The 25826-nt window shown below is 38.9% G+C and overlaps 1 protein-coding gene across 2 annotated transcripts in view; it reads right to left on the minus strand.

Moving 5' to 3' along the window:
* The window catches only part of ARHGAP10 (Rho GTPase activating protein 10), a 138567-nt gene that overhangs the window by 83756 nt on the left and 28985 nt on the right, over window positions 1-25826 (minus strand). For both annotated transcript variants that reach the window (XM_064416692.1, XM_064416691.1), the window contains exons 2-4: window positions 13572-13667; window positions 13422-13483; window positions 1238-1309 (exon numbers count right to left, since the gene is read on the minus strand). In XM_064416692.1, the coding sequence (XP_064272762.1) occupies window positions 1238-1309; window positions 13422-13483; window positions 13572-13667 (230 nt within the window). The remainder of the gene's footprint in view (window positions 1-1237; window positions 1310-13421; window positions 13484-13571; window positions 13668-25826) is intronic.

Below are 25826 nucleotides of genomic sequence, written 5' to 3' on the forward strand. Positions count from 1 at the left end.
GTAATTTGTGTTAGAAGCATCAGGAAGAGAATTCTGACTAGGAAATGAGTGAAGATATGAGATAACTTAAAGCATTAGGAGTTCCCACCCCAAAACCAGCAATTCTTTAATAGCGAAAATACTGCTGAAATAATGCATTCATTACACAGCTGCTTCTATGACAATTGGCTACATTCAGAACAAATTCTCTCTTTCCTTGGAAGACTGGCTATATTACAGACCAAGTTTTTATTGTGTGTTGGTTGGGTCACCTAATATACTTCTCTCAAGTGTATAAAATTACACAAAGCTCATTGTACCATTGAACTGAAGGGATTTATGATCAACAGAGCATTTTCAGTTCACGAACACTGAAATCATATGCAGACATGTTAATCATTCCTGCCAAAGTCAAAATGCATAGCGCTCTTATAAGTGAAACATTGTCTTAGCTACTAAATATCACTGGTGATGAAGACATAAAATTGTAAAATAAACCATATGCAGGTATTTTGAAAATGTATGGAGTTTTACAATAGAAAACTTGAATAAAATGCTGGTTTCTTTCTTTTCTACTTTCTTTTATAAGCACTTAAATTTCTCACTGCAAGGAAGGTAGACAGACACAAATTTGTCCTTGCTACTTTTATCCAAATCTAGTCTGTACTTAATACATGAAGTTCACTTAGCTTTTTTTTTTTTTTAAATATTCACAACTTAGTGACAATCTTCAAAAAATAACCAAATACTTTTATCAAAAATACTTTCAATAAGATCTTGCCCTCGGCCTCTTCATCCCTGTTATTTCCATGCATTTAGAGCCAATGAGTTATTTATTCAAAACAAAAAATTAAATAAAGGCAATTCTCACTTGCAGGTGGCAAAAATGTAGTTAAAAGCATATGGATGAGTGAGCTCCTTTAGGTAGTTAATATTTTTCAGCCTTTGATTGTGCAACTGCAGGCAAATACAAAGCAGAACAGGGTTACCCATTAGGAAGGGGGGGCAGGCTGTTAGCAGAATTCTTCCTATTCCAGACAGAGGAGATAAGGGAGGTGGGGAGAAGGAAGGGAAAGGACACATTCTTCTCTTCTTGAAACATTCCATTTGTTTCTGAAGCAAGTTTTCAAAGTAGAAACAAAAAAGTGTGAACACATGAAACATAAACAATAATATGTTTCTGCCAATTACATGTCATTATTACAATGCAATCAAGTAGAGAAATTAAACAAACTTATAAAGGCAAGGAGGGACAAACCTTTACAGCTCCTAGCTGCTCTTTCCTAAATCTTTCCAAAGGTTTGATCAGAGTTTCAGTAACACTGAGTGCCTAAAGAAAAAAAAGCATGGGTTAGGTTTCTGTAGCCAGATTGATGAGTCACGTCAGTATCAGCAATTAAAAAAAAAAAAGCAAGGAAGCTCTGGGGTAAAATAATAGAAGCATGCAAGTTAGAACTTCTAACAAAAAAAAAAAATCACATCCGAGTTCATTCAAGCTTACAAAATTTTTTAATTCAATCCACTATCAACAAAATGAAATTAAAACAAATGCAAAAATTTCAGAAATTTCCAGGTTGCACCCAAAATTGCAACTGCTTCATTTGTGCCAGTCTTGCAGATCAGGCTGAAGGTATCATGACTGAACACCAGAATGACACAGAGGACAAATGAGCTTCATTAGGGGATGCAAATATTTCTAAAACAAGAAGCACTAGATTTCTGCAACAAGAGAGCAGTGGAATAGACCAGTGAGTAGCAAATCATAATCTTTTAAGACAGTTAAAGCCACTAGGCATTCATATAAATCTCCAAATATTAACACACTTAATTACATTAATAAGACCTTAAGCTAAATTATAAAATCAAAGAGGTGCAAAGTCATTAAACAAGAGGTTGAGATGACTGGTTGAGCATCCACCAGTGAGCTTATAATATAAAGTCTCATGGTCATTGCAAAAAGAAAAAAGGAGGACACAATATTCCATCATAAGATAGAAAACTGCAGCTTATTAAATCTGCACAGCTAGTAATTCACATTAAATTCCCCTGAAGATGGAGCAGGGTTCCATTTGGTGCAAACAAGAATTCAAATTTTAAAAATATTTGAAATTTCAGGAAAGGCTGGTACTTCTTGAACACAGCAGCAGCATGGAAAAGATGGCAAGAGCATTGCAGGTGAGGAGGAGCAGGGGGAGCAGACCATTTGGTCTGTCCTAAGGCAGACCCACAGAACAAATCTTAGCACAGCCGCTGAGCTGGGATGCCAAGAGTTCAGGCAGAGCTCCCTGGAATCCCCCTAACATACAACAGAAGCCTTTTTCTCTCTTTCCTCCCCTGTCCCCTCCCTTTATAGTGAAAATTTTCAGATAAAACATCACAAGCTTAAACCGGCCTTCTGGAACACTTCTAAAAATTCTTATCATAAAACACACGGGGTGTACCAGAGATCTGGCACAACACAAACCCGAGCAGCACTGTCTGCTCCCGCCCATCCCTGCAGCCATCAGGGATTACTGCGGGAGTCATCCTGCCAATTCACTGTAACCACAGCAACCCACATTTCTACAGGGCCAGCACAGCACACTAACCCTGCAGCTAACTGGAAACCCAAAGAGCTGGCAAGTCTGGGCCAAACTGGGTGCTGCACACTCGTCCGCACAACAGCTACATCCGAACTCCAGAGCACATTTTCTGAGAGCAAAACTTCCCCCTGCATCCAGTTCCTGATTTTGCCAAAAACATTTTAAAGCACCATTCAGTGCACCTTTGGGAGCAACAGGAAAAGGAAGAACTCTCAAGTCAGAGTGGAGAGCATAGAAACCCCACAATCAGTCCTTCTCTACTGGAAAACTTTAAATTGTTCTCTGTTCTAACAAAGTGAAGGAGAAAACTCCTCGGAGGAAAACTCAGGATGGCACAAGCTTCCACGAGGTAGAGCACCACACTTACTGGAATCATTTCAAAGCATTTAAAGGTAACAACTGAGCACTGTTGAGAATTAAAGAATTAACTTAACTCACATGGTTAGAGGGTTAAAAATAATTAACAAATGCCAAGTTGCTTATTAGTTATTTGAACATTTACACAAAAAAGTGTAAGGTTAACACGCATTGAATGTATGCTGAAAACAAAGTCCAAATCAAAGAAAACCATAGCATCTTGATGTAACAGAGGAAAAGTTAAAAAAAAAAAAAATATGCATAAAAGGCTATGCTTCATAAAACCACAGGGCTGTAAATCACTTGATCTCCTACTCCTGTGCAGTATTAACCATGAGAACCACTACAGGAATTTGTTTGAAGCAGAAAATAATCTTTAAATCAAAATGGGATGTTCTCTTCAGCGACTGCCAAGAAGCAGATTCCACTGCTGCCAGTGGGATGATATGCCAGTAATTCTTTCATTAAAAGAAAAACAAGCTTCCTCTCCTTCCAAAAAAGACATTTCTCACTTTGCACAATTTAAACTTTTGTTAACAGATGTATTCCCAGGTGCCTGCCATGAAGGTACTTTTGATTTGTCACCCCCTTTGCTTTCTGTGCCTGGGCTGAATAACAGGACTCTTGATTACTTCTGGGTAGAGTGAGGATTTGTAGATCTTTGGTCATTCTCACAGAGCTTCATACCAGGCCATATATTAGAATGCAAGACTGGTAAATTCAACAGTGAATTACAGAGATGTTCTTCTGACTGACCAAGTTCATAACTAAAATACCTCCAATACAAGATTAAATAGAGATGCATTCCTGCTGTTTTCCCGTACGTAGAATCCAGTGCTTGTCATGAAAAATTACAAAAAGATGTATTATTATTTATCAAAAAAAAATTATTTACACTGCTTTCATTCTTAGCTTATTTATAACTTGGAAACTTGAAACAACTCTTTTTTAAAACTATAGATAGCAAATTAGCAAATAGGAAATAAGTGAGGGATTACGTAAGTATATTCGTAATTATCACTTGTACCTTTCTTCAGAACTAGAATCATGTTAAAATGGAAAATTTCCAGCAAAAGTTAAACTAGGCATTTAAGTTAATATGAAACTAGATGTTCCTTCCTTTTTCAACTTCTGTCTTGACTCTTACATTCATTTTCTTCCCTCTTCTTCTCTAATCCTGACAGATTATGACAGAAATGTCCTATTTAAAATGACATTTTAAAATCCCCTTTTTTACATCTTTCATCTATCCAAACTTACATGAAACAAATATATATTCAATTATATCTGGCAGGCAAACCGTGGCACACAAGTTATAAGTGAACCAATCTAACAAGGTCATGTCTCAGGTAACAGAATTTTAACCAGCTTTGTGAATGTCAGAGTCTCAGGAATGCCCTGAGAAATGTTTAACCCGACGTGCACACGTGTCTGGGGCAGACAGTCCCAAACTGCTTATGCTAGTCCTGCTCTGTTTGCATCACCTACAGAAAGGTCAAAGAATTAACTTAACTTGAACATGAACCTGGCAATGGCAGCAATAAAGTCATCAGTGCCATCACCACCTCAGAAGACCACTCTATCCAACATTTCCAACATTCTGAAGCATGCTGTCAGCTTTGTGTGTATCTATTTCAGATGCCTTTACAAAATTCCACTTGCTCAGGCAGAGAAATTGTACAGATCATAGATTAAGGGGCCCCAAACACTCTTTCCAACTGCAGCCCTCAAAGGCACAGGCTTAATCCATCAGCAAGCTCATTCACAGCTGCTGGATACTTCCTCAGTCAGGTCGACAAGACCCAACAGGTCACTGAGCAGTCAGTGGCACTCCACAAGATGACTCCATTTAGACTGTCACTACTTCCCTTCCCAGAAAAGGTGGGAGTAGAGGTGTTTAAGGACAAACTGCTTCCACCAACACCTCCTCCTATGCACTGTAATCTGACAGAATCCCAGGCACCAGCATTCAATGCCCCTCCTGCTTTCTACTGCAGTAGGTAGGAGCAGGTTCTCTAAGTTCCCACTCCCTTTCCAGGCACAACCAGGCTTATATTGCAGAGGAGGAAGGCTGCTTGCACGGCCTGGAAAGGAGGAGCAACCTACAAGAGCTCTCCTCAAAGTTCAGTGGCTAAAAAGCTTAAACCAACCTAAGTTAATCCAAGTTTGTTATTAGACAAATGCAGCGCTGGCCTCCCAGCCTTCATCCTAAAAACATCCTTAGAGCTCAGCCTTTACTGGAAGCACTGGAAATTGCACACTGCTCATCAACAACTGTGGTGGTGAGGTAAATACATATCCTGACTCTGCTCCATTCTGAATTCATGCATTTTCCCATAAATAAAACAGGTTTACTGAGAAAGAAGAAAAATTAAGCCATAAACATACACACCTTCCTGCAGACTGCACTGCAACACAGGAGGGCTGAGTTCCCAATTGCACCTCAGGAAATGGAATGCAGATTGGATGCCTTGCATAAAGGAGGGGGTTTAGTTTCTGAGCATACCAACTGGACAGATTTATTTGTAGTCAGGCAGGATTGTTGATTGTCCCTCAACAAAGCTATGAGGGAGGCCAACAAGTCAGTAATGCAAAGCTCATGAAACTGAGCAAGTGTGAAAGAAACCAGATCTGGGAAGGAAGCTTTGCCTTAATGAGTGCAACAGAGAAGGCAGATAAAGGAAGACATACCTAGCAGTGATTCAATAACAAAATAGTTGATAATGCTGCTAGATAAAGAAGCACTTTCCTATAAGGATATTTACCACTACAGCTCCTCTTCTACTTACAGAGGAGATACGGTTGTGTTTTCCCTAAGAAAATGCACCATTCAGCCTAATTAAAAAAAAAAAAAAAAAAGCTAATTCTGATACCTCCAATGTTGGGAAAGAGAGAACTACATAAAGAATATTATTCTCCAAAAAGCTTTCCTACTTCATATAGTGATTTACTACTGAAATTTCTCAAAGCATTAAGACCTGTGCCTGAAACCCTGTATTATTAAAATCTGAAGATACAATGCCACTACTGAAAACATCAAACGTTATTTGCAAAGCCTGAATCTCTATTCTTTCCTTTCCCATGAGAATATGATTTGCTCTTACAGTTACACGTGCCCTCAGTTAGCTGCACAACCAACCCCCCTCCCAGCCCTACAGACAGAGGTGTCTCTAACCACACCTCAGCACTGGTTCTGCATTTATCTGGAGCACTGATGACTGCAGACAGTGCAAGCCACCCCCAAGGCTCATTATTTTGTTTTCAAATCAAGTTTTCTTTTAGTAAACATGTCTGGATTTTCTCCCTGCTCTAGAGCTTTCCCTGTAGCTTTACAATGTTAGATAATGAAAAGGCCTCAGGCACACTTTGGGACTACAGACATAGGAGTTTTTTGGTTTTTAGAAGGCCTGCAGTATATGACTAAAGGCTTTTTAAGGAGGTCTCACAGCACATTAATACTTGTGTGTCTTTGCATTTGTGCAGAGGCTATAAAAAAGAAGTGACATCCATTGCTGTGGATTCATTTGCTGTGGAGGAAGCCATCTGGTAACAAGAGAGCCAGGGGGACCAGTGAGACACCTCACCCAGAGACAACATATTTTGTTCAAGCACCAGGAAGCATCTGTAACAAAACACATCACAGCCCTCTTAGGTGTTCCAGAGAACTACCCCTCAGGGTTTGGTAAGAAGACAAGAAGTTCCTCAGAGTATTCCAGAGGGAGTTTCCTAGGCCATTGAGCCACTGCCTCACAAGCCTCAATACAGCCAGAATCCTGTGCTTTGCACTTCCTAATTCTTTCAGAAGCAGCAGCCTTGGCTTTCAGGAAATACAACAGCTGAACTCATGAGTTCACCCTTCTAAAGAAAAGTTGCTTCCTGTTCATCTCCTGGAAGTTCGTGACTCACCTTAAGGACAGACAGCTAAAAGGGCCTCCTATGATCCATCTGCTGTGCTGTGCCCTACTCTGAAATGCTGCCCTCATTCTCTTGTCATGAAACCGCTGGCCTCCAAAATCAGATCATAAGGAAACAATAAATAATTTCCTTTTCTTTAAAAAAAAAGATAATTAAATAGACAGTGGGTTTTAGTACAGATTATTTACTGAAAGCTATCTAATAGTCCTGTCTGAGTAAGTTTATTCTTATGCAATACATTCCACTACAAAGAGAAAAATACTACAAAGCCATAATCATAACAAACAAGAAAACAAAATAAAGAGAAACAGACTTTCACAGACTGCAACAAATCAGCTTTCCCCACCTGCAGTGAAGGAAAGCTGGGGATAACTCCTCTAAGAAAGACCTTGCCTTAGCAAACGGCAACACACCAGAACATGGACTGGTTTTCATACCATACACAGCATATGTGGTCATACTGACCAAGCTTGATCCTGACCAAGCAAAAAGGCTGCTCAGAAAAGAAAAATGCATAATGCCCATTTTCTTGGTGCATGGCAAAGCTCATCATGGAGCAAAAAGATGCCTCTAAAAGTCAAGGAATCCAGCAGCAAACAACGGCATCAGTATTCAGTCAAGAATGAATTGCTCAATTGTCAGCGCTTTCCTCCAGAAGAAACAGTGGTGTTATTACCAACCAGCAAAATCCAAACTGGTGACAGTTTTACAATGCAAATTCCAAACATTTCCCAATGATGAACTAACAGAATGAAAGTTCTCTAGTGAATTATGTCGATGCATGTGAGACCACAGAGTTATCTGGAAGGGGAAGCCAGTGGTAACAGGATTTGTCAGCTGTGTTCACTCAGAGGTGGGAGGAACACACCCAGATCTGGTTTTGCACTTTTTTTTCTATTGTATAGACAAGTCATCTTTGGTTTATAGATTGATGTAGACAAGTCCATATGTAACTCACAAAACTATTTCAGAAGACTGTATATGACATTCAAAACCCAACAAATAAAAGAAACATTCCATGTCAGGAGCCACCAAATCAGACTAAGATGTGGCTGAAATACTCATAGTTCCACCTTCATGTTCCATATTCTGATAATTACATTATTGTCATCTGGTCTCATGCCCAGCAGAGGAAAAGGGAAGGCTGGGCAATGAGATATGGCAGCAATTGTTCTGCTTGTTTCTAAAACTGGAAAATGTTTTATTAAATGGGGAAAATTTCACAGGAAATAAAAGAATGTAGATGCTGCAATTAAGGTACTCAAGTGCTGTTCCTGAGAGATGCTGTTTCTTTCATCTGTGCCTCTACCTCTGCATCTGAAATATTCAATGTACTGTTGGCAGCCTAATTTTTCAGAAGTGGTCAACATTTATGTCCTTTCCACTGTCTTGGCAGATATATTTAGCAGTTTGCACTGTCAGCAGACTTAAAAGCATCTGAACATATGGAGCACTACATAATGCCTTCAACTCCTATTGAACAGATCTTGAATCTATCACACATCTAAGACTATTGGGTACTTTTTTACTCCACACACCAGTGAGTAAACTGATTGCTCCTTCACACAGATGTCTTCAGATTACTGTCAAGAGAGATTAAGATTTACAAACCCCTAAATACCGCACAAAGAGTGCCAAAGAAAAGATTAGAAAAATTAATACCGCCATCTTCACAGCAGAGTCAACTGCTGAATTGAATCCAGATACAAAAGTCACTGCACAAAAGGATACAGAGTTAGCTATTCAGGAACACTGTGTGTTAAGTGAGCACTTCACCTGTAAAATAAATACTCATGCACGTTCATATCTAATCATGAGAGGTAGTTTAAGTAAGAATAAATAAGTAAATGTACACATGTGCACAGATTACTTAAAGTATATCTTTAAACTTTTGAGTGTATACCTTTGAATGTTAGCAACATCTTTTAACTTGTGAAAGCACAACGGAGAAACCCTCTCCCCTTTTTTTTAAGGAAAAATAAAAAAAAGACTAAAAGAGTGACTTCACAGGGATATTTCTTTAAAAATCCATAGAGAAACCATTTATTGTGCTCCTGATACATGCCAGAAATAACTCTGCTTTTCAGAGATACTAATCTGGATTTGATTCTGCCAACCTGGCAAAACTGACAAAGAAGGCAAAAGAATTGTTTCAGAGGCCAAAATTGCAAAGATACCCACAGCACAATAACAAGCCCATTTTGTGCTAAAAAAATAAAAAAGAGGAACAAGACTTTAAAATATAGCTGCATAGTACCTTTCCTCTTAGGACATCTGAAGGGGTAGAAGTGTGCAAAAAACATAGCAGGAAATAAAAGAGAACGTAGCAAAGTAAAACAGCTTTACTGCCTTGGGAAATTACAGGGAATATAGTAAAGTGAATATAATGATATCAGAAATCCTTTACAAAGAGAAATGTAATGGAGTGAAAAGAAAATACACGAGTGTGTAGGGGCAAAATTAGAAAGAAGGTAAAAAACATTTTGTTTGCCAAAAGCAAAAAAAAAAAAAAAAAGAAAAGAGGTTCTTCATATGTATCTGGAAAGAGAGAGGAAGGAAGCTATAAAACCATTATTGAATTGAAATTAGTGTTAAATCAATTATGGTGCATAAGACAACAGATTTTAATTATCTCCAGAAAGGAAAAAATCCTCAGTTAAATTATAGCAAACTATCTAACAAAGGGGGGGGGAAATAGTTCTTAAGGGGAATAAGCACTCCTTAAGAGCCATTAGATGTATTCCTACACTACACAACAGAAGTATTAACTGCATTCAAGTCAGAAGGGGCTTTGCCTCAGAATACTTTAGGAAGTCAGCAAAGCAAACTAAAGGGAGAGGCAAGCAAGGTCCCAGAGGATGCAGAAGAGCAAATACATTGGCAACTTAAAAGCAAGAAGAGGAGGAGAAAGCAGTAATTCTAACATAAAAGATAGAAGGTCTAAACAAAGTGTGAACAAGGAAAATACAGATGTAAAACATCACTTAGAAAAGGTAACCATAAAAACACTACTATGAAGGAAAATTATAAGTTTTATTCCATGACTACTGCAGAAAAATTCTCAAAAATTTCCCAGCTTAACTTTTAGTAAAGGAGACTCTGTGAAATGAAGACTAAATATCAGAATAAAGAGAAATCCATGTTCCTGGAACTGTTTTAAGAATAGGTTAGATCAGCTCTTGACAAGGATCATGTGAACTCCAGAAGCAGATAAACTCCAAGGAGGACAGAGGAACTCCAATCAGGGAAAGGACTCAAAGCCAGCACACCAAGGTGACCACAGCAGGAGTGCCAAGCACTGCCAAGATAACTGAGGGAGCAATACAATTGTTTGATTATGACTTAGCAAGACTGGAATCAACAGGAAAAAGTAATTAGGGGCAAGCTAGTTTTTTAGGAGTAGCCTGGGATGGAGAAAGGGAGGTGTGAAGGAAAGGACCAACAACCCCAGGCTAACCAGGTAACACTTCTCTGCTTGCTACCACAGCTCAAATGGGGGCAGACAGTGAAGCCTGTTGTTCTCAGTCCCTCACAAGAATCAAAGCTCCTCTCTGCTGCCAGAAAACTGGGGCTGGGAGGGAGGGTTTGGTGCTCTCCCTGGCAAACAGGGGAACAGCTGGGTACTGAGACAGAGCATCTGAGCATCACCGTGCTGGGTCTTGCTCATCCCCACCTTTTCCTACCATCTTGCCAAGTTCCCTGTCATCCCTGAACTTCCACAGCACTTCTGCAGTGCCACAGGAGCAGAGTCTAAGTCCTACAACTCCACTGACCCTCAACATCTAAAAGTAATTCCCAGAATATTCTCAGGGACAGTGATCTATTTCTGCCCTGGGGAGCACCACCAAACTACAGTGCTATGGAAAGATGTAATTTGGTTTTTTATTGACCACTCTGTAATAATTTCAGTGAAATGTTTGGATTATTGCCGACTTCCCTTTCCATATGCAACTAAATCCTTTGACACCTGGGATATAATTTCAGCAACCTTTGCAGGAGATGGGAGAAATTATAAAACCATGAAGTGCAAGATTCCATCTGAATGAAATTATATCCACCAAATAAATATTCACCAGATAGATTTACCTTTCTGGTCATCATTCATTGTAAACACTGACAGCAAGTTTTACGGACTCTGGATTCACTACAATTTCAGAAAACCATGAGAAGTGTAGATGATGGGCATTTACTTTGAGTCTAGAATGTATTGAAGTGCAAATTTGTTTCATTTACAATGTGGTTCTGAAAAAAATAACTGTTTTCTCAAGTATCTAAAAAGCCAAATATGCAGCAGTGTCTGAAATGCTCTTTGTCCTGTAATTATTAATGGATTTCTTTAATATTACTTTATGGGCCTGAAATTTGCCTATCTATTTAATTATGCACTGCCACTGAAGACAGCAGTTCAAAATCCTCTGGTCATCTTCAAAATAGTAAGGGGGGAAATGGTCAATAATGAGCATTCTTAACAAAGACTGAGTGCTTTTGAAAAAAAATCCTGCTATATATTTTGCATCTTAATGGAAGGCCTTTGGATCCCTGACCTTGTTCCAAACATCTGTGAATGCAACATGTCCTAATATTCTCCATGGGAGTATCTCTAGAGCTCATGCCACTGTTAAAACATCCACTGAGAAGTCAAAAAAAAAAAAAAAAGTCAGAGGAGCAGATGCTGGAAACTACCTTTTTCCAGTCACCACACAATCATTTTCTCAGAGACTTATGGCCACTGTTACATAAGCTCACTCCAGAAATGATACATAACATTTGCCTGACTACAGATGAAATAAAAAGGCCACGCATCTGCTAACTCAGAGAATATATTCTGTTTCCATTTGGTATTAAATATTTTCCCCATTACAATATATACTCCCTGTTTTTCATCAGTCATGGTTCTAACAAAAACTGCATTTCATCCTTGTCCTATCAAGAAACTGACACAAGTTAGCTTTCAGGATGATAGCACCTTCTGTGTAAGCATGGGCACCATACCAAAAAAGCAAGTTAATACAGTTTCATGGCATTCAGTTTGAACAATGGAAGTATTTTAGGATCCAGACAGACAGCACTGCATTCTGTACAGCCTGCTGTGGTGGTGATCTATCCCTGCTGAAGAGCTATTGACACAGTCCCCAAAATGTGCTGTGTAATTGTTAAGTCATCCCTCAAAAGCCTGACATCAAAATAATGTGGCAGTTCATTAAGTATTTTTCATTATAAAACTTCATAAAGATTTTCATTAATTAGATTTGTGCAATTCATTAAAATAAAATACAGTTATGGATGGCAGGAAAAAACAGAGTAAAGACTATACTGTAGAATTATGAAAAACAAAAGAAGTATTGAAACATACTTGAGCCAATCTCTACAGTTTAGCAAAACAGCTCAAAACACTGAAAAATTGTCTCTCCTATGCAAAGACAGTTTTTTAGGAAAGTGTGAAGAACCACACTGCCCCTAATTCAGACCCAAATGTGGTTCCAGATCAGAACAGCATACCAGAACAGAACGCCACACTTACAAGGAACCATGACTATTACTGGGATCAGGACTGAAAAGAGAAACATGGAAAAAAGAATTTTTCACAAGTTCTTTTGTTACTTATCTACGTTTTCCTGCACTGCAGGCACAGCTTCTGGCAGAAAGAAACAGGGAAGACAGCAGATTAGTCTCAGCTTCCTCTCAGTGATGCCAAGGGATCACTGATTTCCAGGAAGGCAAAGATATAATCACATGTCAAATACCAAGAAATGCAATTGCTATCAAGTCAGATCTAAGCACATGTCCCAGATGGAGAGTCTGGCCTGACTCAGAAGAAAACAGGGTACACAGCAGCTGCTCTATGAATCACTGCTCTGAAACAAAAGCTGGGCACACAACTGCTGAGAACTAGAAAGCAACCATCCAGAAGGAAACCCCCCCATCTTCTGAAAAGTTAGGAAACCCAGGTGGCAAGGTGTTTTGCAGAGCTCTCAGCCCCTGCTCTGTGTGCAGCCAACATGAGCCATATTTCACTAATTACACCCCAAGCAATCACAGGCAACAGAATGAAGAACAGAGAACTTTCACACAACAGAGCAACTGTCTGCAGCTCCAACCTCTCACTGTGAAGCTCAAATTCAAGGTAAAGGTTTCTAAGTCTTCTACTTCATAAATACAACAGATTGCATCCCAGATCCACATAAGCACTGAAGCCAGAGCTACAGAGATCCTGGAGCCAAAGTTGGCCAATTGCCAAAACCTGAGTGTCCCCTGCTGCAGCATTAACTCTTTCATTTTGCTTTTTACTGGAAATGGTAAACAAGCTTATGCAGGTTTTCTCATTCACCCAGCCATAATTAATCTGGGCATGGCTATTTTAAACCAACTCATATTTATCCATCCCTACCATACAGATTTCTTCTTTAATGAGAACTAGTTGTTGTCTGTACTCTAAACTACAGAACCAGAAGCTGCACAATGAGAGCTCCCACTGTTAAGTCAGTGATATCAACATCTTGGTGATTAACAAAACAATAAAAGCATTTTCACCTAATGTTGATCTCTTTGCAATGTGCACAGCTTTTTAAATCATTTATTGCAACTCACCAAAATTTCTCTTTGTTCTTCAAGATTTTTTAGAAAGTTTGAAAACTCGTGAAGTGATGCATCTGTAATATAAAATAATACACCGAAAGTTTAATCATGTTGCAGAATGGCATTGACAAATATAGCCACTTATAGTCACTTCTTACCTACCTATGTATCTTTCATCATCAGTCTCTGCATCACCAATGAATTCAAATTTAAAGTCTCTCAGAGAATGGGCAAATTTTCTCTGGGCTGCTGAAAGGTCTGCAAGAAAAAGAGCACAGGTAAGGGTAAGGGTAAGCAGTCATTTTATGTAGGCCAGAAGATCTTTCTATGCCTAGAATAACCATCTTTTACAAGAAACTCTTAAGACAGGTCTGCCTAAGGACATTACAGGACATCCAGTGTCGCCTAACCCTCTTCTGATAAGGGATTTGTCACACAGATTTCTTTATGCAAAGCTACATAGTAGAAAGCACATGTGATCATGTGTAGAGTGTTACATCTATCCTTCAGTTTAGGACACATGAAAACAATTTAGGCCATGAAAGAAATCTGTAATTACAGAAGTTAAGGTCACAACACTGTAAGCTGTACCAGTTGACTTGCTCTGCTAACCTAAATTCATTCATATATTCATCAGCACAAATACACATCTTAGAATTTTCTAGATAAATATATATAGATAACTTTCACTACTGAAGCCTTTATACATAAATATACATTAACCAAATCAATAGAATTATTGCACTTGAACTAAAAATTCAATGGAGTTGAACTCCGCCAAAAGCTAAGTTAAATGCACAGCATTAAAATTAATTTTATATAACTGTTTTGTAATAGCCATAAAACATTTCCAGCAACCCAAATTTAACCTGCTAACGTTTGACAATTTGAGTCAGAGCCTGCGCTCCTCAAGAAGCAATCAGACTCCATATTCAGTCACAATATCATCATGATAAACCCTCACTGAAATTCATAAAACTGTAAATAAACAGTGTGCATACACTTTTCTGTTGTGCTGACATGTGTAGGTTGGGAATGTCACAAGTTCTGGAAGGATTCAATTGTTCAGTAGGGACAAAAAAAAGGGGATGCATGTCCTGGAACACCTCCACCCAGTAGTGAAGGTTTTACTCACATTTTTGTTGTCAGCCAAAGTTAAGGACAACTTAAAGTACTTAGTTAATCTATAATCTTTTTCTTATCACATGCAGTTCTGAAGGGTTAAGAAGAACCCTTTTAACAGGCCAGCTAAGCATTTTGCTCTTTAATATTAACAGGCACTAAAAGATTACTAGCTTGGTCTTTTTTGTTCTAGTTTTAGGAGGGAGGTAATTTGTTTTGGGGTTTTTTTTAGTTTTGGTTTGCTTTTGTGGGGTTTTTTTTGCCAACAACAAACAAAAAAATCACTTAGTTTTATTACCAGCCCTGCATTTGACACATCATGTATTTTATCACATGTCATAATATAACCCCTCATACTGGAAGTTCAGTTCAACCACTTAAAGGTTAAGTCAAATACTCTACAAATAGAAAAACAGTCTAAAATGGAAAAAAGTAATGAATTTTGCTCCTTTTCCTTTCTTTTCATCCATTTCTCATTAGACCTCTCCTCGTCCATTGTGTAACAGAGCTGTTCCCTCCTAAACCTGTGCGTGTACCCTCCAACACATGATGTAGCAGGATGCTGCACAGGGTTGAAATAACAAGGATGAGAAGGTTGAAGGAAGCAGTAACCTAACTCCCATGTGAAAGGACGCACGGGTGTTTTAATTCAAATGTCTCATGGGCTGAACAGCTGGTCATAAAGCAAACAGCGAAAGAAACAAGTTCTGTTGGCTGTGAAAGGCTTAAATATGGAAAATAACAAGGTTCTTAACCATCTAATGTTACACTTATTTGTGAGCCAGGTCACAGCACAAGGCTGAAAATTTATGGGAGAACAGTTCCAATAACACTCACTCTCCCAAACTTATTAAATTTTCTTGAATCCAATAATCCCCTCCCAAAGCCCTGTCATATGAGAGTCAGCCCCATGCCAGAGGAAGGAATTCTTTATTATATTTTCTCCTGTTTGTAGAGGTGAAGCATTCAAATCATGTTGAGCAAGGTACATGCTAAGACATTCATGCAGCACCACATACACACAATACCCCCACTTCCCTTCACAGACTGAACAGGGACAACATTAGTGAGTTCATGAGCCTTTCTAGAGGGCTGTCAAACTGCCACCTCTCTTGTGACAGTGACAGCAAACAAAACCGATGGCTACACCCAGACTCTTTCAGTGCAAAGTCCAACATCTACAATCAGCTTGAGAATGGGCTGAATTAAAACACTCAGCTTCTCACAGGATCAGAAACCCACATTTATGCATTTCTCATTACTGCAACTGCTCAGGGGTTGGATATTACTGACTCAGGCCTGACTATGCTGTTGGAAGCAATAACCTTTTCACACATCAAAGCTATACTTGAAGAGTTCCTCATTAAAACCATGAAGACACATTAAATTTTTGCAACATATTTCCACAAATAATTTCTGAAATGTTTAAAAAGCATTACAGAAAATTTTGGAAGCCATCAGTGAGTTGGAGGGACTTGGGGATTTGGATCACAGAGTAACAACCTGATGGGTCAAGAGAAGCTGGAGATACCTGACTATTGAATCAACATCTGGAAGAAAACAAGAAGAGATTTTCTGGATTTTAAGAACTTGCCACTTTCAACAAAATAAGTCACTGGAGCAAAATCAAAAGCGAGTATCAAGTTGCAGTGGAAGAAAATTTTCTCAGATGGTCAGAGCGAGAATACTGATTTCATTGTTGTTAAGGCACAGCAAAAGTTACAAGGATGGTGGCTGGGAACAAACACAAAAGAAAGAGATAACATAGCTTTTTGGTGGATTTTCTTGCCACCTGACAAACCACAGCCAGAGTGAGATACCTGAGACCACCTGCAGTCAAACCTTCCACTGTGGGACAAACAGCATCAAACTGCTCTGATAAATTCCAAATGCCCTTCAGTACATACACAGAAGTTCACCCAACTATAAGTATTTATAAAAACCAACTAGATGCTGATATCATCCTAAGTACTATAATGTCTGACTATTGTGCTACAATTTAAATGCTGAGCATTGTTGCTTGAATTAAAAATTTCATAAATGTAACTTGCCTTCTTCCACGATGCGTCAGAAAACCTTCACTAGAGCAAAATTATTTGTCTGGCACTGACAGGTACATCCCAGCATTGTTCCACACCAGCATGAGAGCCTGCAGGATCAGTATGTGTTATTCACAAACACTAGAATAAGACAGCACTTGAGTACAATTACTTGAGCAGTTATGCTGGTTTTGTGAATAATGCTGTGGCCCACTGAAGAGTAACTATTTTTTTCCCTTTAATCTCCACATTTTACAAAGTAACACCAAACTGAAAGATGAAGGAAGCAGCTATAGGGTTGTTGCTTGTTACAAGCTGTGGTTATCATTGAAAGGAGGAACAGGGCATTCAAGATCAAAGACTGCTTTAAATATCAACCAAACACTAACGCTGCTGAATACAATGGAATCCCGGCAAACCCATAACAGAGTCATCTCAAAGCTTCACCTTCTGAAACACTAAAAGAAACCAAGCATCTGCTAAATGTTTTGGCCAAAAGGCTGAAGACAGATTTCCAAGGAGAGAAGGGAGGGGACCCAAGGACACCAGGGCTTTTAATTTTTTTCTTTGGCATTGTTCATATCAGTAAACAGTACTTCTTTCATGTTTGGACGCAACTACTTAAAAATACAGCAGACGAGACAGGAGCAGCTGCCTGCTTCCTCACTTGGCTCTGAAACACCTTGGTAACAAGTGCTCCTGTGAGTTTGTCCAGTGCCAGATGTGCTGCCAGTAGCCCACACAAAAAGGTCGATATTTTTTCCATTTGGTTTTGAAAGAAAATACTTTTGTTTCTTATCTGAGTCTACACCATTAGTTGTTGGGTGGTGGCCAAGCCTCACTTAACAGCACCAGAATCCAATGATTCCCTTTAAGATCAGTACTAATCTCAGTGCTAGCCACACAAACCAGAAGTCTTGCACAAAGCCAGACAATACTGCTTTCTAAAGCTATTCTGGATCTCTTTGGGAAGGCAGAAGAACTAAATGTGTTTGTATGAGAGTTAATATTTTTCTACAGCAATATATACATTTCTGCATCAAGCTTTTAAGAAGGAGTGGAATTACATCACCATTCCTAAATCCTAACTTAAAGTTTCACTGACTCTTAACATATACACTCCAGGAATAACAGATTTCCAGCAGCATATTTAATATGGATTAAAACTGCTCTGGCTTCATTGAACAACATCCTCCCTAAAAAGCTAGAAGGTTAACAAACACTTAGCTTGAAGAAGATCTTAGTAGTTAAATCTATCTTAAGGACTAATATTAGATTTCTCAAGGTATTTTCTTTGCAGTGGGCCAAGATCAGGCAAGCCACACACCATCGTGAAACAGGCAAGAACAAGCTGAGCCAGAGTTGGCCTCTCCCCTCTTCTTCCCAGGCATCAATCTCCTGCAAGAGCCAACAAAGCAGCTTCAGAGGAACAGAGCACTTAAAATAGTTTGTCCAAGAGCTGCAGTATGGGCTCCTATGACATTTTATACAAAAAATGCACCATCTCAACACTTTAAAAGCAACTCTGTGTTCCTTTTCTGTGTCCCCTTTCACAAGCTGAACAATGAATCCGATATAATCCAGGACACTGAGAACATGAACAGGATTTAGTCACTACCGTAGCAAGGTGGATAAACAGGATTAATTTAGTAACTTAGCAGATGCAGGCCATGTGGCAGAATTCCTAAGAGCAGTAACACATTCCAACTCCCTAAAACCAAATAAACTTTTTACTCCTCATTTTTATCTGATAAACATATTGAAAGAGCCATCAAAAACCAGAAAATTTACAAAGAAGCTAAAACACACAGTTACTCATTCCCATCCAAAACCTAAATGGAAATCAAGTTCAAAGTCTAAGAGGCTTCTGGAGTCTCATTTTAATGTCACATTAATCATGGCAGTTCACAGGTTTCTGAAAGCTTACCAATTTTGGCTAGGAGGATTAAAAAGCAACATATTACTGACCTGTCAAATGGCTCAACTTCCCTCCCCACTGCCTCCCCTGCATAATACAGTGCATTTGGGCAATCCCACACCTTTAAAACAAATAAGGAAAAGCTCAACCTCTCACTATTTCAGTTTAATCCAATCCTGCTCATGCTGGCCCAAAGGCTCCTCTCCAGCTGTCAACAACTTCACACCCTCCTCATTCATATGCTCAGGTCTGAGGCAACTCCACACTCAGGGTACCGAAGTTACAAATCATTTTACTATTTCGGAAAATCCCTCAGAAATTTTTACAGGCACATAAGTGAGAGTTTAAATTTTCAAAATACAACAGAAAAGAGGGATGGCAGCAGCAATGTTTTAGGAAAAGTCTTTTAAAGTTTAACATGGAAAGAGTTTTTGCAAGATGAAAAAAAAACAAAACACATACAACCAAACAATTTGCATCAAACAGAAAAAAGGAAATTGCAAGAGTAAAATGAAAAACAAACATCTCCAAGGTAATTTATGTAATTTAATGTAAAAACTTGAGATCAATAAGAATTTGAGCAATCTTAATCACTAATAGAATTTTTCTTCTTGACATAGATAAGAACCAATGTCATTCTTTTACCACACTAGTTCAGATTTTGTCATGACTCTCCCAACAACCCAGAAGCCAAAAACAAAAACATATTTTTAGTGTTCAATCTAATAAAAAGAGAACTACTAATATTGGGGCAGTGAATACCATTCATCCAAACAGTGCCTCTTTTTAAGAGGCTACTGCTCCCAAATGGTTCTTCCATAGTGCTGGACATTCCCTATTACCAATTTTACTGCATGCTGGGGTCATTAATTGTGGTGTAATTTGGGGACAAGTAAAACCAGGATATTTAGTCTGAGCAAGTCACATTGTAGAGCACAAAAGACACATGCTAACCTTCCTAAAAGAGACAACCCAATTCTTGCAAGAATTTTGCAATTTTCCATCTCTCAAATGCATAATCCCCTGTCTAAATGCCACTATCCCCCATACCAATCAGAACAGGCAAGTTAAGGAATCTTTCAGATCTCAGCAGAGTAGACTAATTTTTTTCATAAACGTGCAAAATTGTTCAGATGCCAACACAACCTCCAACCATTTTCTTCTCCTACAGAAAGTGCGCAGCACAATAAAATATGTATCAATTTATTTATCCATTTCTTTTTCTACATTCTCTCGTTCTACAACTTTTACCAGGGAAAACAGACTTGACTCATTTCTCCTCTTTCTAGCCTTGCAACTACAAGGGTACAAACTCCATAATCCTCCACATCAGGAAACATGTAATTAACATGTTAATTACCACATATTAAATAAAGTAGCATCTCACTATGGGAAAAGTGCCAAGTCCTGCTGGTATTGTCCCTCGGCTGCACCACACCTTCCTGGACTCTGGTTATTTGCCTTTTTAGTTGGATCTTTGAAATCTTCCAGCAGCCCTACTCCACCCTGCCAAGGGCATTTTCCTCTTTGCATCAGAGGCATTAGGCAAAAAAGCACATTCAGTATCTCAGCAATGATTAAGGTTTTTCTAAAGCATCTCCAAGAAGCTCTTATGAAAAAGTGTTCCCACCCCTTTGCCAGCTCAGATGGTGACTACATCTTTCAGTTCTGCTTTTCAGGAACAGCATAAGTTACATTATGAAAGCAAAAGAGAAGTTCCATTCCTGGTCCTACAATCCTGCAGATAAATTCACTCCTCCAGTGGTGAAGAAGTATTCCTGCAACCACCCTGACATAAGACCTGTATCCCAAAGTCTCTGCTGAAGAGTCTTGTAACTCTGATGGAAGTTCCTGTGAAGCACCACAAAGATAATCTGTCTTCAAAGGAATCAGAACCATCTTCCTGATCCCTACAAACTCTGTAACTCTAACAATGAAACAGAATTTGCAATGCATGAAACTATGAGGGCATTTCACCAAATTCACATGGTTCCCAAAGACAAAAGGCAGCAGTTCAGGATTTGCAGCAAAGGTTTCTCTTTGCCACTGCACCAAATGGCAGCACGAGGGACACCACTGTTCTACAGTCTGCTCCCAAAAGAAAAACTCTTAATCAATCCAGAGGCAATGCTGGAACACAAAATATCCAGTACTTATACAATCAAGCTTTCCCTGATAAAACTTCCTAAAATATGTGCAACTCTTCAAGTAGCACAGACCTGGGAATTGCCTTCCAAAAATGACTGCATTAGACAACGTGAGATGAAAAAAAATTCCTTTTCGGAGATTAGGACTTTACTATTATTAATGTGAAGATGCATGAATTTAGAATGTGAGATTACACTGCTAGTAACAAATTCTGAAATGGAAATTGAAAACTGATAGAATTTATAAAACAACTCTGATCACTAAATAGATCATAGATTTCCAGATGTTTTATTCTTCAATTAAAATTCTTGTCAAACACCACAGATTTGAGGGCCTTCATGCATTACTGCTGCTCAGTAGCAAGTAAATCAGAAGACCATACTGCTTAAGGATGAAAAACTATGCTAGTTAACTGAAAACATTCTCAACTGGGAAACTCTGTGAAAGAAATAAAGCACTTGGAGGAAAAAAAGTGTTTATTCTACAGCTACTTATCCAACATCAGCATTCTGAATGTTTAAATTCTGGATCATTGCTTTCATTCCCAGACTGAGTTCCCAGACAACTACAATGTTTACATAAAAAAGAATATATTGTGCTGAAATACTGTTATGATTGCAAAAGAAAAATAGCAATTGACTATTGGTCAAAAGCTAAATTTTGCCATTATAGCCTACAAATTATAAAAGAGGTTTGTGGTCCAGGGACAATCCCACATAATCCAATCTACACTGTGAAAATGGGCAATGAAGCAATAACCCCACACAACTCATCTTAAGTGAAATAACCACTGAATTCAAAGCACTTTTCTAAATCCAAATAACTGACAGGACACGTCTACTTTCTTCAGTCAGCAAAATTTGCTCATGGCAGTCAGGTCAAGTTGAGACATCAAACCAGCAGAGGTCCTGACCCACCACCAAGACACAGAGATTCCCCCTTCCAAGAAACAGGACTGACTCCATTACTTGAAGTCTCTTCTTGTAGAAAGCACACATGACAGAAACTTCATGTGTCTGGGAAAGCTGGAGGGGAAGCCCAGCTCAGCCTGGGACGGGAAGGTCACAACAAACACACCAGCTTGCAGGTTTTTCATATGCCACATCTGCTGCCACTGGGCAGACATCATCTCAGAGTTCGCATCCAAGAAATATTTCCAGCATGACCTTTTTTTGCAGAAATGTCAACATTAAATATTAAATATCTTTGCAGGAAAAAATATCATTCACATGTTTTTTCCCTCTAAAATGGCAGATATCTCAAAACTTTGTCACTTGTATGGAATTACTACCTAAATATTTGTGTATGTAGAGAAAAACCAAGAAGGAGATCAAACTTGCATGATATGTGATTTCTCCACAAGAAAACAGGTCCAAACATGCATCCAGCACAACTGCACACCTATAATTAGGGTGTTATATGAAATGGCTACCAAATACTTCACCACCAGTAAGCCCATACAAGGCTCAGAAAAATAAAGTCATATTTTCATCAATTCCTCTGCTCATGAGACATGAGCGTTAAGCAAAATTTTTGCAAAGACTTGAGACAGCACAGCTTTATTCTCCCAAGTGCAACAGGATTCAAGTGGGAGAGAAGAGAGGAAAACACAATGAGAAATCAGATAAATGAGCAGCTGAGATCTATAATTCAACACATAATGACCAAGTGCCCAATCCTTGGGCTATTTATTTCCTTATTTATTAAAAGATGAATCTTCAGCATCAAGAAGGACAGAATGCCCACAAAAGACCCTCAAAGATGGAAGATAAGAATAACCTTGCTGCAGCTTGACACAGAAGTGAAATTAATCCAAGTTTTGACAGAGAAAACAGCTGGCAGCAACTGTGGTGCAGAGGACAGCCTGTACTTCTGTCATATATAGTTTCCAGAAAATGCAGCACACCGCATAGCAATGGGTAACTTAAATAGATTTTTTTTTTAATTTGGGTAAATTTTAAAAAATTAAAATAAAATTTTTAAAAGAGCCTTATTCTACACCTTTTCAAAACTGTCAAATAGGGACTTTAAGTACAAAGTGACACAAGAGTTGTGTGTCAATAAAAACTTTTCTGACAGCTCTAATATGAGCTGTTCCTGACTAAAACATGTTAAAAATGAAGCTTCTAATTAGGTCAGACCAAAGCCTTACATGTGCACGACAGAATATTTCAACATCTTTATTGTGAGTACAAGTTTCCTTTAAATAAACAAAAATTGCAGGAAGCACCAAAATATAAGAAACTTTACTTTAAAGGATGAGTTTTTTACTCTCCTTTCCCTGCTCTCACTGTTGCTCTTTTAAAAAAAGTTATTGCTAGAGAAAGCCCAGATGTTCCAGCCTCATTTCACCTGCCAGCTTCTCCAATTATTGCAATTTATTTGTCTGGGCAAAGAATAAAATTATTGCTTCTGCCACCAATAACTAGTAAGAGAGCTTAGCAGGAAATACTGATTTAAATAGTCAATAATGTAGTGTGGTACATGCCAAAGGAGAAACTTCACTCATCTTTGGTCTGGATGGTTGTGCAAGAGTTGGACTCTGTGTGCAAAGAAATCCTGTAATCCTTCTGACAGTTCAGATTAGAAACTTTACAAGAGGCCAATGAATCAAAAGTAGGCTGATAATGTGCATTTCAAAAGTGACACACAGTAAAACTCACTGACTCTGACTGGGAAAAAACTTTTGACCTCAAAGCTTCTGGCACACAAGCATGTGAAAGCCTCATTGCTTTGGCTTTTCAGTACATTTCTCAAAAATGTGTTTCCAATCCTAGATATCAGTGGCACTTGGTTCTTGAATCGAAGATCACTAAATGATCAAAAAAAAAACAAAATAACTGAGCAAAAGCAATTAAGGATAGGTAAAAGCAACCACCACATCCTCATGAGAAGCACAAAGCATGAGAAAGAAACATCTTGCAATCCTACACAGTAGGAAACAAAAAATATTCCAGTCTTCTAATGCAATTCTATACTTCATTCTGTTTTCAAACACAAAGAACACTTACAGTATACAACACAGTGAGAATATTTTTTATATTATTTATATGTTTTATGTTTTGACACAAGAATTAGCTTAAATATACTATTATGGTTTTGGGGAAAAGTTGAGCTGGGTTTGTTTCAAAATAAGCATAACATGCAAAATCTCTGAGTGAAAGCCCAAGCCTAAGTAGCTTTTTGATTTTTCTCTCAGTTAATTGTTCCAGCTACATTACTAGGTATTGTGCATTTTGCCATAAGATGTTCTCAGGAGAGAGCAGATTAAGCAGTTTCTTGCCCAAGACAAGCAGTACCATGAAAGAATTCACAACCTCCTTTAGAAACTCTAGTGTCTATCTCCCACAGCAGAAGTGACTATTCTCCCCACTCTGACAATATGAGGAAGACTTCCTATAACAGAGTAGGAATACAGAAGTTCAGGACTTGGTTCAGTCATGTTTGAGTTTCATTGGTGGAAACTCAGAGAAAAGGAACGAGCCAGCATTTCCAAATAGAAACATGTTTTCTAAAGTGCTTCCATTACCACTTCTGGAGTTGAGGCATTATTAAGCTTGGGATAATTTGTTTATAAAACAGAAATAATTGATTTTTCCTTTGTCTCCCTTCCCTGCATCCTGTAAACAACAATGTTCAAATACTGTTCCAGCTTATCATCAGCTTAAGTATCCACAACCCTGCCCTTGTAGCCCAGACACACTGAACACACTTGAAGCTTTAATTGCACATCACAACAAGTGAGAAGCAGACAAAACCAGAGCAGAGACTAAAGCAACTCCTGGCTGCCAACAAATGTTGTCAGCTTAATTTAGACATGTGGCCCTGTGGCACTCATTAAAGAAAGATGCAGGACACACTTTTTTATGGACCAAACCAGAAGATCCCTGTTTATTCCCATGTCTCTTTACATAGAGTTTTTTTAAGAACATCCCCTGTCTGTCCCAAATTGGATGGTAACAAGTTGTTACCCTGTACTGATTGGTCACTCAATCCCCCGGTGTGTACATGCAGAATGAGTTGTTTGTGACACACAGTTTTCATTTTTCTACCTAATGGTGCAAAAACAGTTTATACAGGTGGCTAGTGTTTCTCACAGTCCTAGAGTTCTTTCTCAGGGAAAGCAGGTTGTTTTCCGCACTCCTAGCATTTTTCTCAAGGAAAGCAAGTTGTTTTTCACTGATGCAGGACTGTTCTCACTAAGAGCTGTCAGTTTTCTCGTGGCTTCTGTCAGCTCAAGTTAAGATTCAGTTTGTCAGGCCTCTGGCCTGCTATTTCACCACCACAGACATGGGCTCCCTTTTCTAGAAAGTGACAAAACAAATGAAAAAAAAACCCAAAACATTTTGCCAGGCTAACAGCTGAAATGAGAAGCTACTGCTTGGACTGTGACAATCTGTGTTGTAGAGTCATAGAATCTCATTTCGGTTGGAAAAACACTTGAAGATTGAGTCCAGCCAAAACCTAACACTTCCAGTCAACATGTTCCTGAGTGCCAAATCTACACAACTTTTAAATACCTCCAGGGATGGTGACACATGGTGTCTCCCCTGGGCAGCCTCTTCCAATGCCTGACAACCCTTTCAGTGAAGATTTTTTTCCTAATATCCAGCCTAGCCTTCCCTGGTTCAAACTGAGGCAGCTTCCTCTTGCCCTGTTGTTTGTTCCTTGGGAGAAGAGGCCAATCCCTCGCTGGCTACAGCCTCCTTTCAGGGAGCTACAACAAGGGATAAACTCTCCCCTGAGCCTCCTTTTCTCCAGTCTAAAAAACCCCAGCTCCTCCTCATAGGACTTCTGCTTCAGACCTTTCTCTTGACTTCTCTGGACATGGTCCAGCCCCTCAAAGTCCTTCTTGTCAGGAGGAGCCCCAAACTGAACACAGGATTTGAGGTGCAGCCTCGCCAGTGCCCAGTCCAGGACAATCCCTGCCCAGGTCCTGCTGGCCACACTATTGCTGATCCAGGCCACACTGCCATTGGATCTGTTAAATGTACTATACTCACAGAAGAGCCCCAAATTCTGAATCTGGGGAATGATAAATATATCAAATTATATATACAAATACGGGATGATAAATTACACAACAATCTGAAGGAAAAGCTCCAGCTTTCAGCAGTGAGAGCACTGCATCTGTACAATCCAGGGAAGGGACATGTACACCTACCTACCTACTCTGAAGTGTCCTGCAAG

Source organism: Passer domesticus, chromosome 4 (assembly GCF_036417665.1).
Source record: "Passer domesticus isolate bPasDom1 chromosome 4, bPasDom1.hap1, whole genome shotgun sequence".
NCBI classification, from domain to species: Eukaryota; Metazoa; Chordata; class Aves; order Passeriformes; family Passeridae; genus Passer; species Passer domesticus.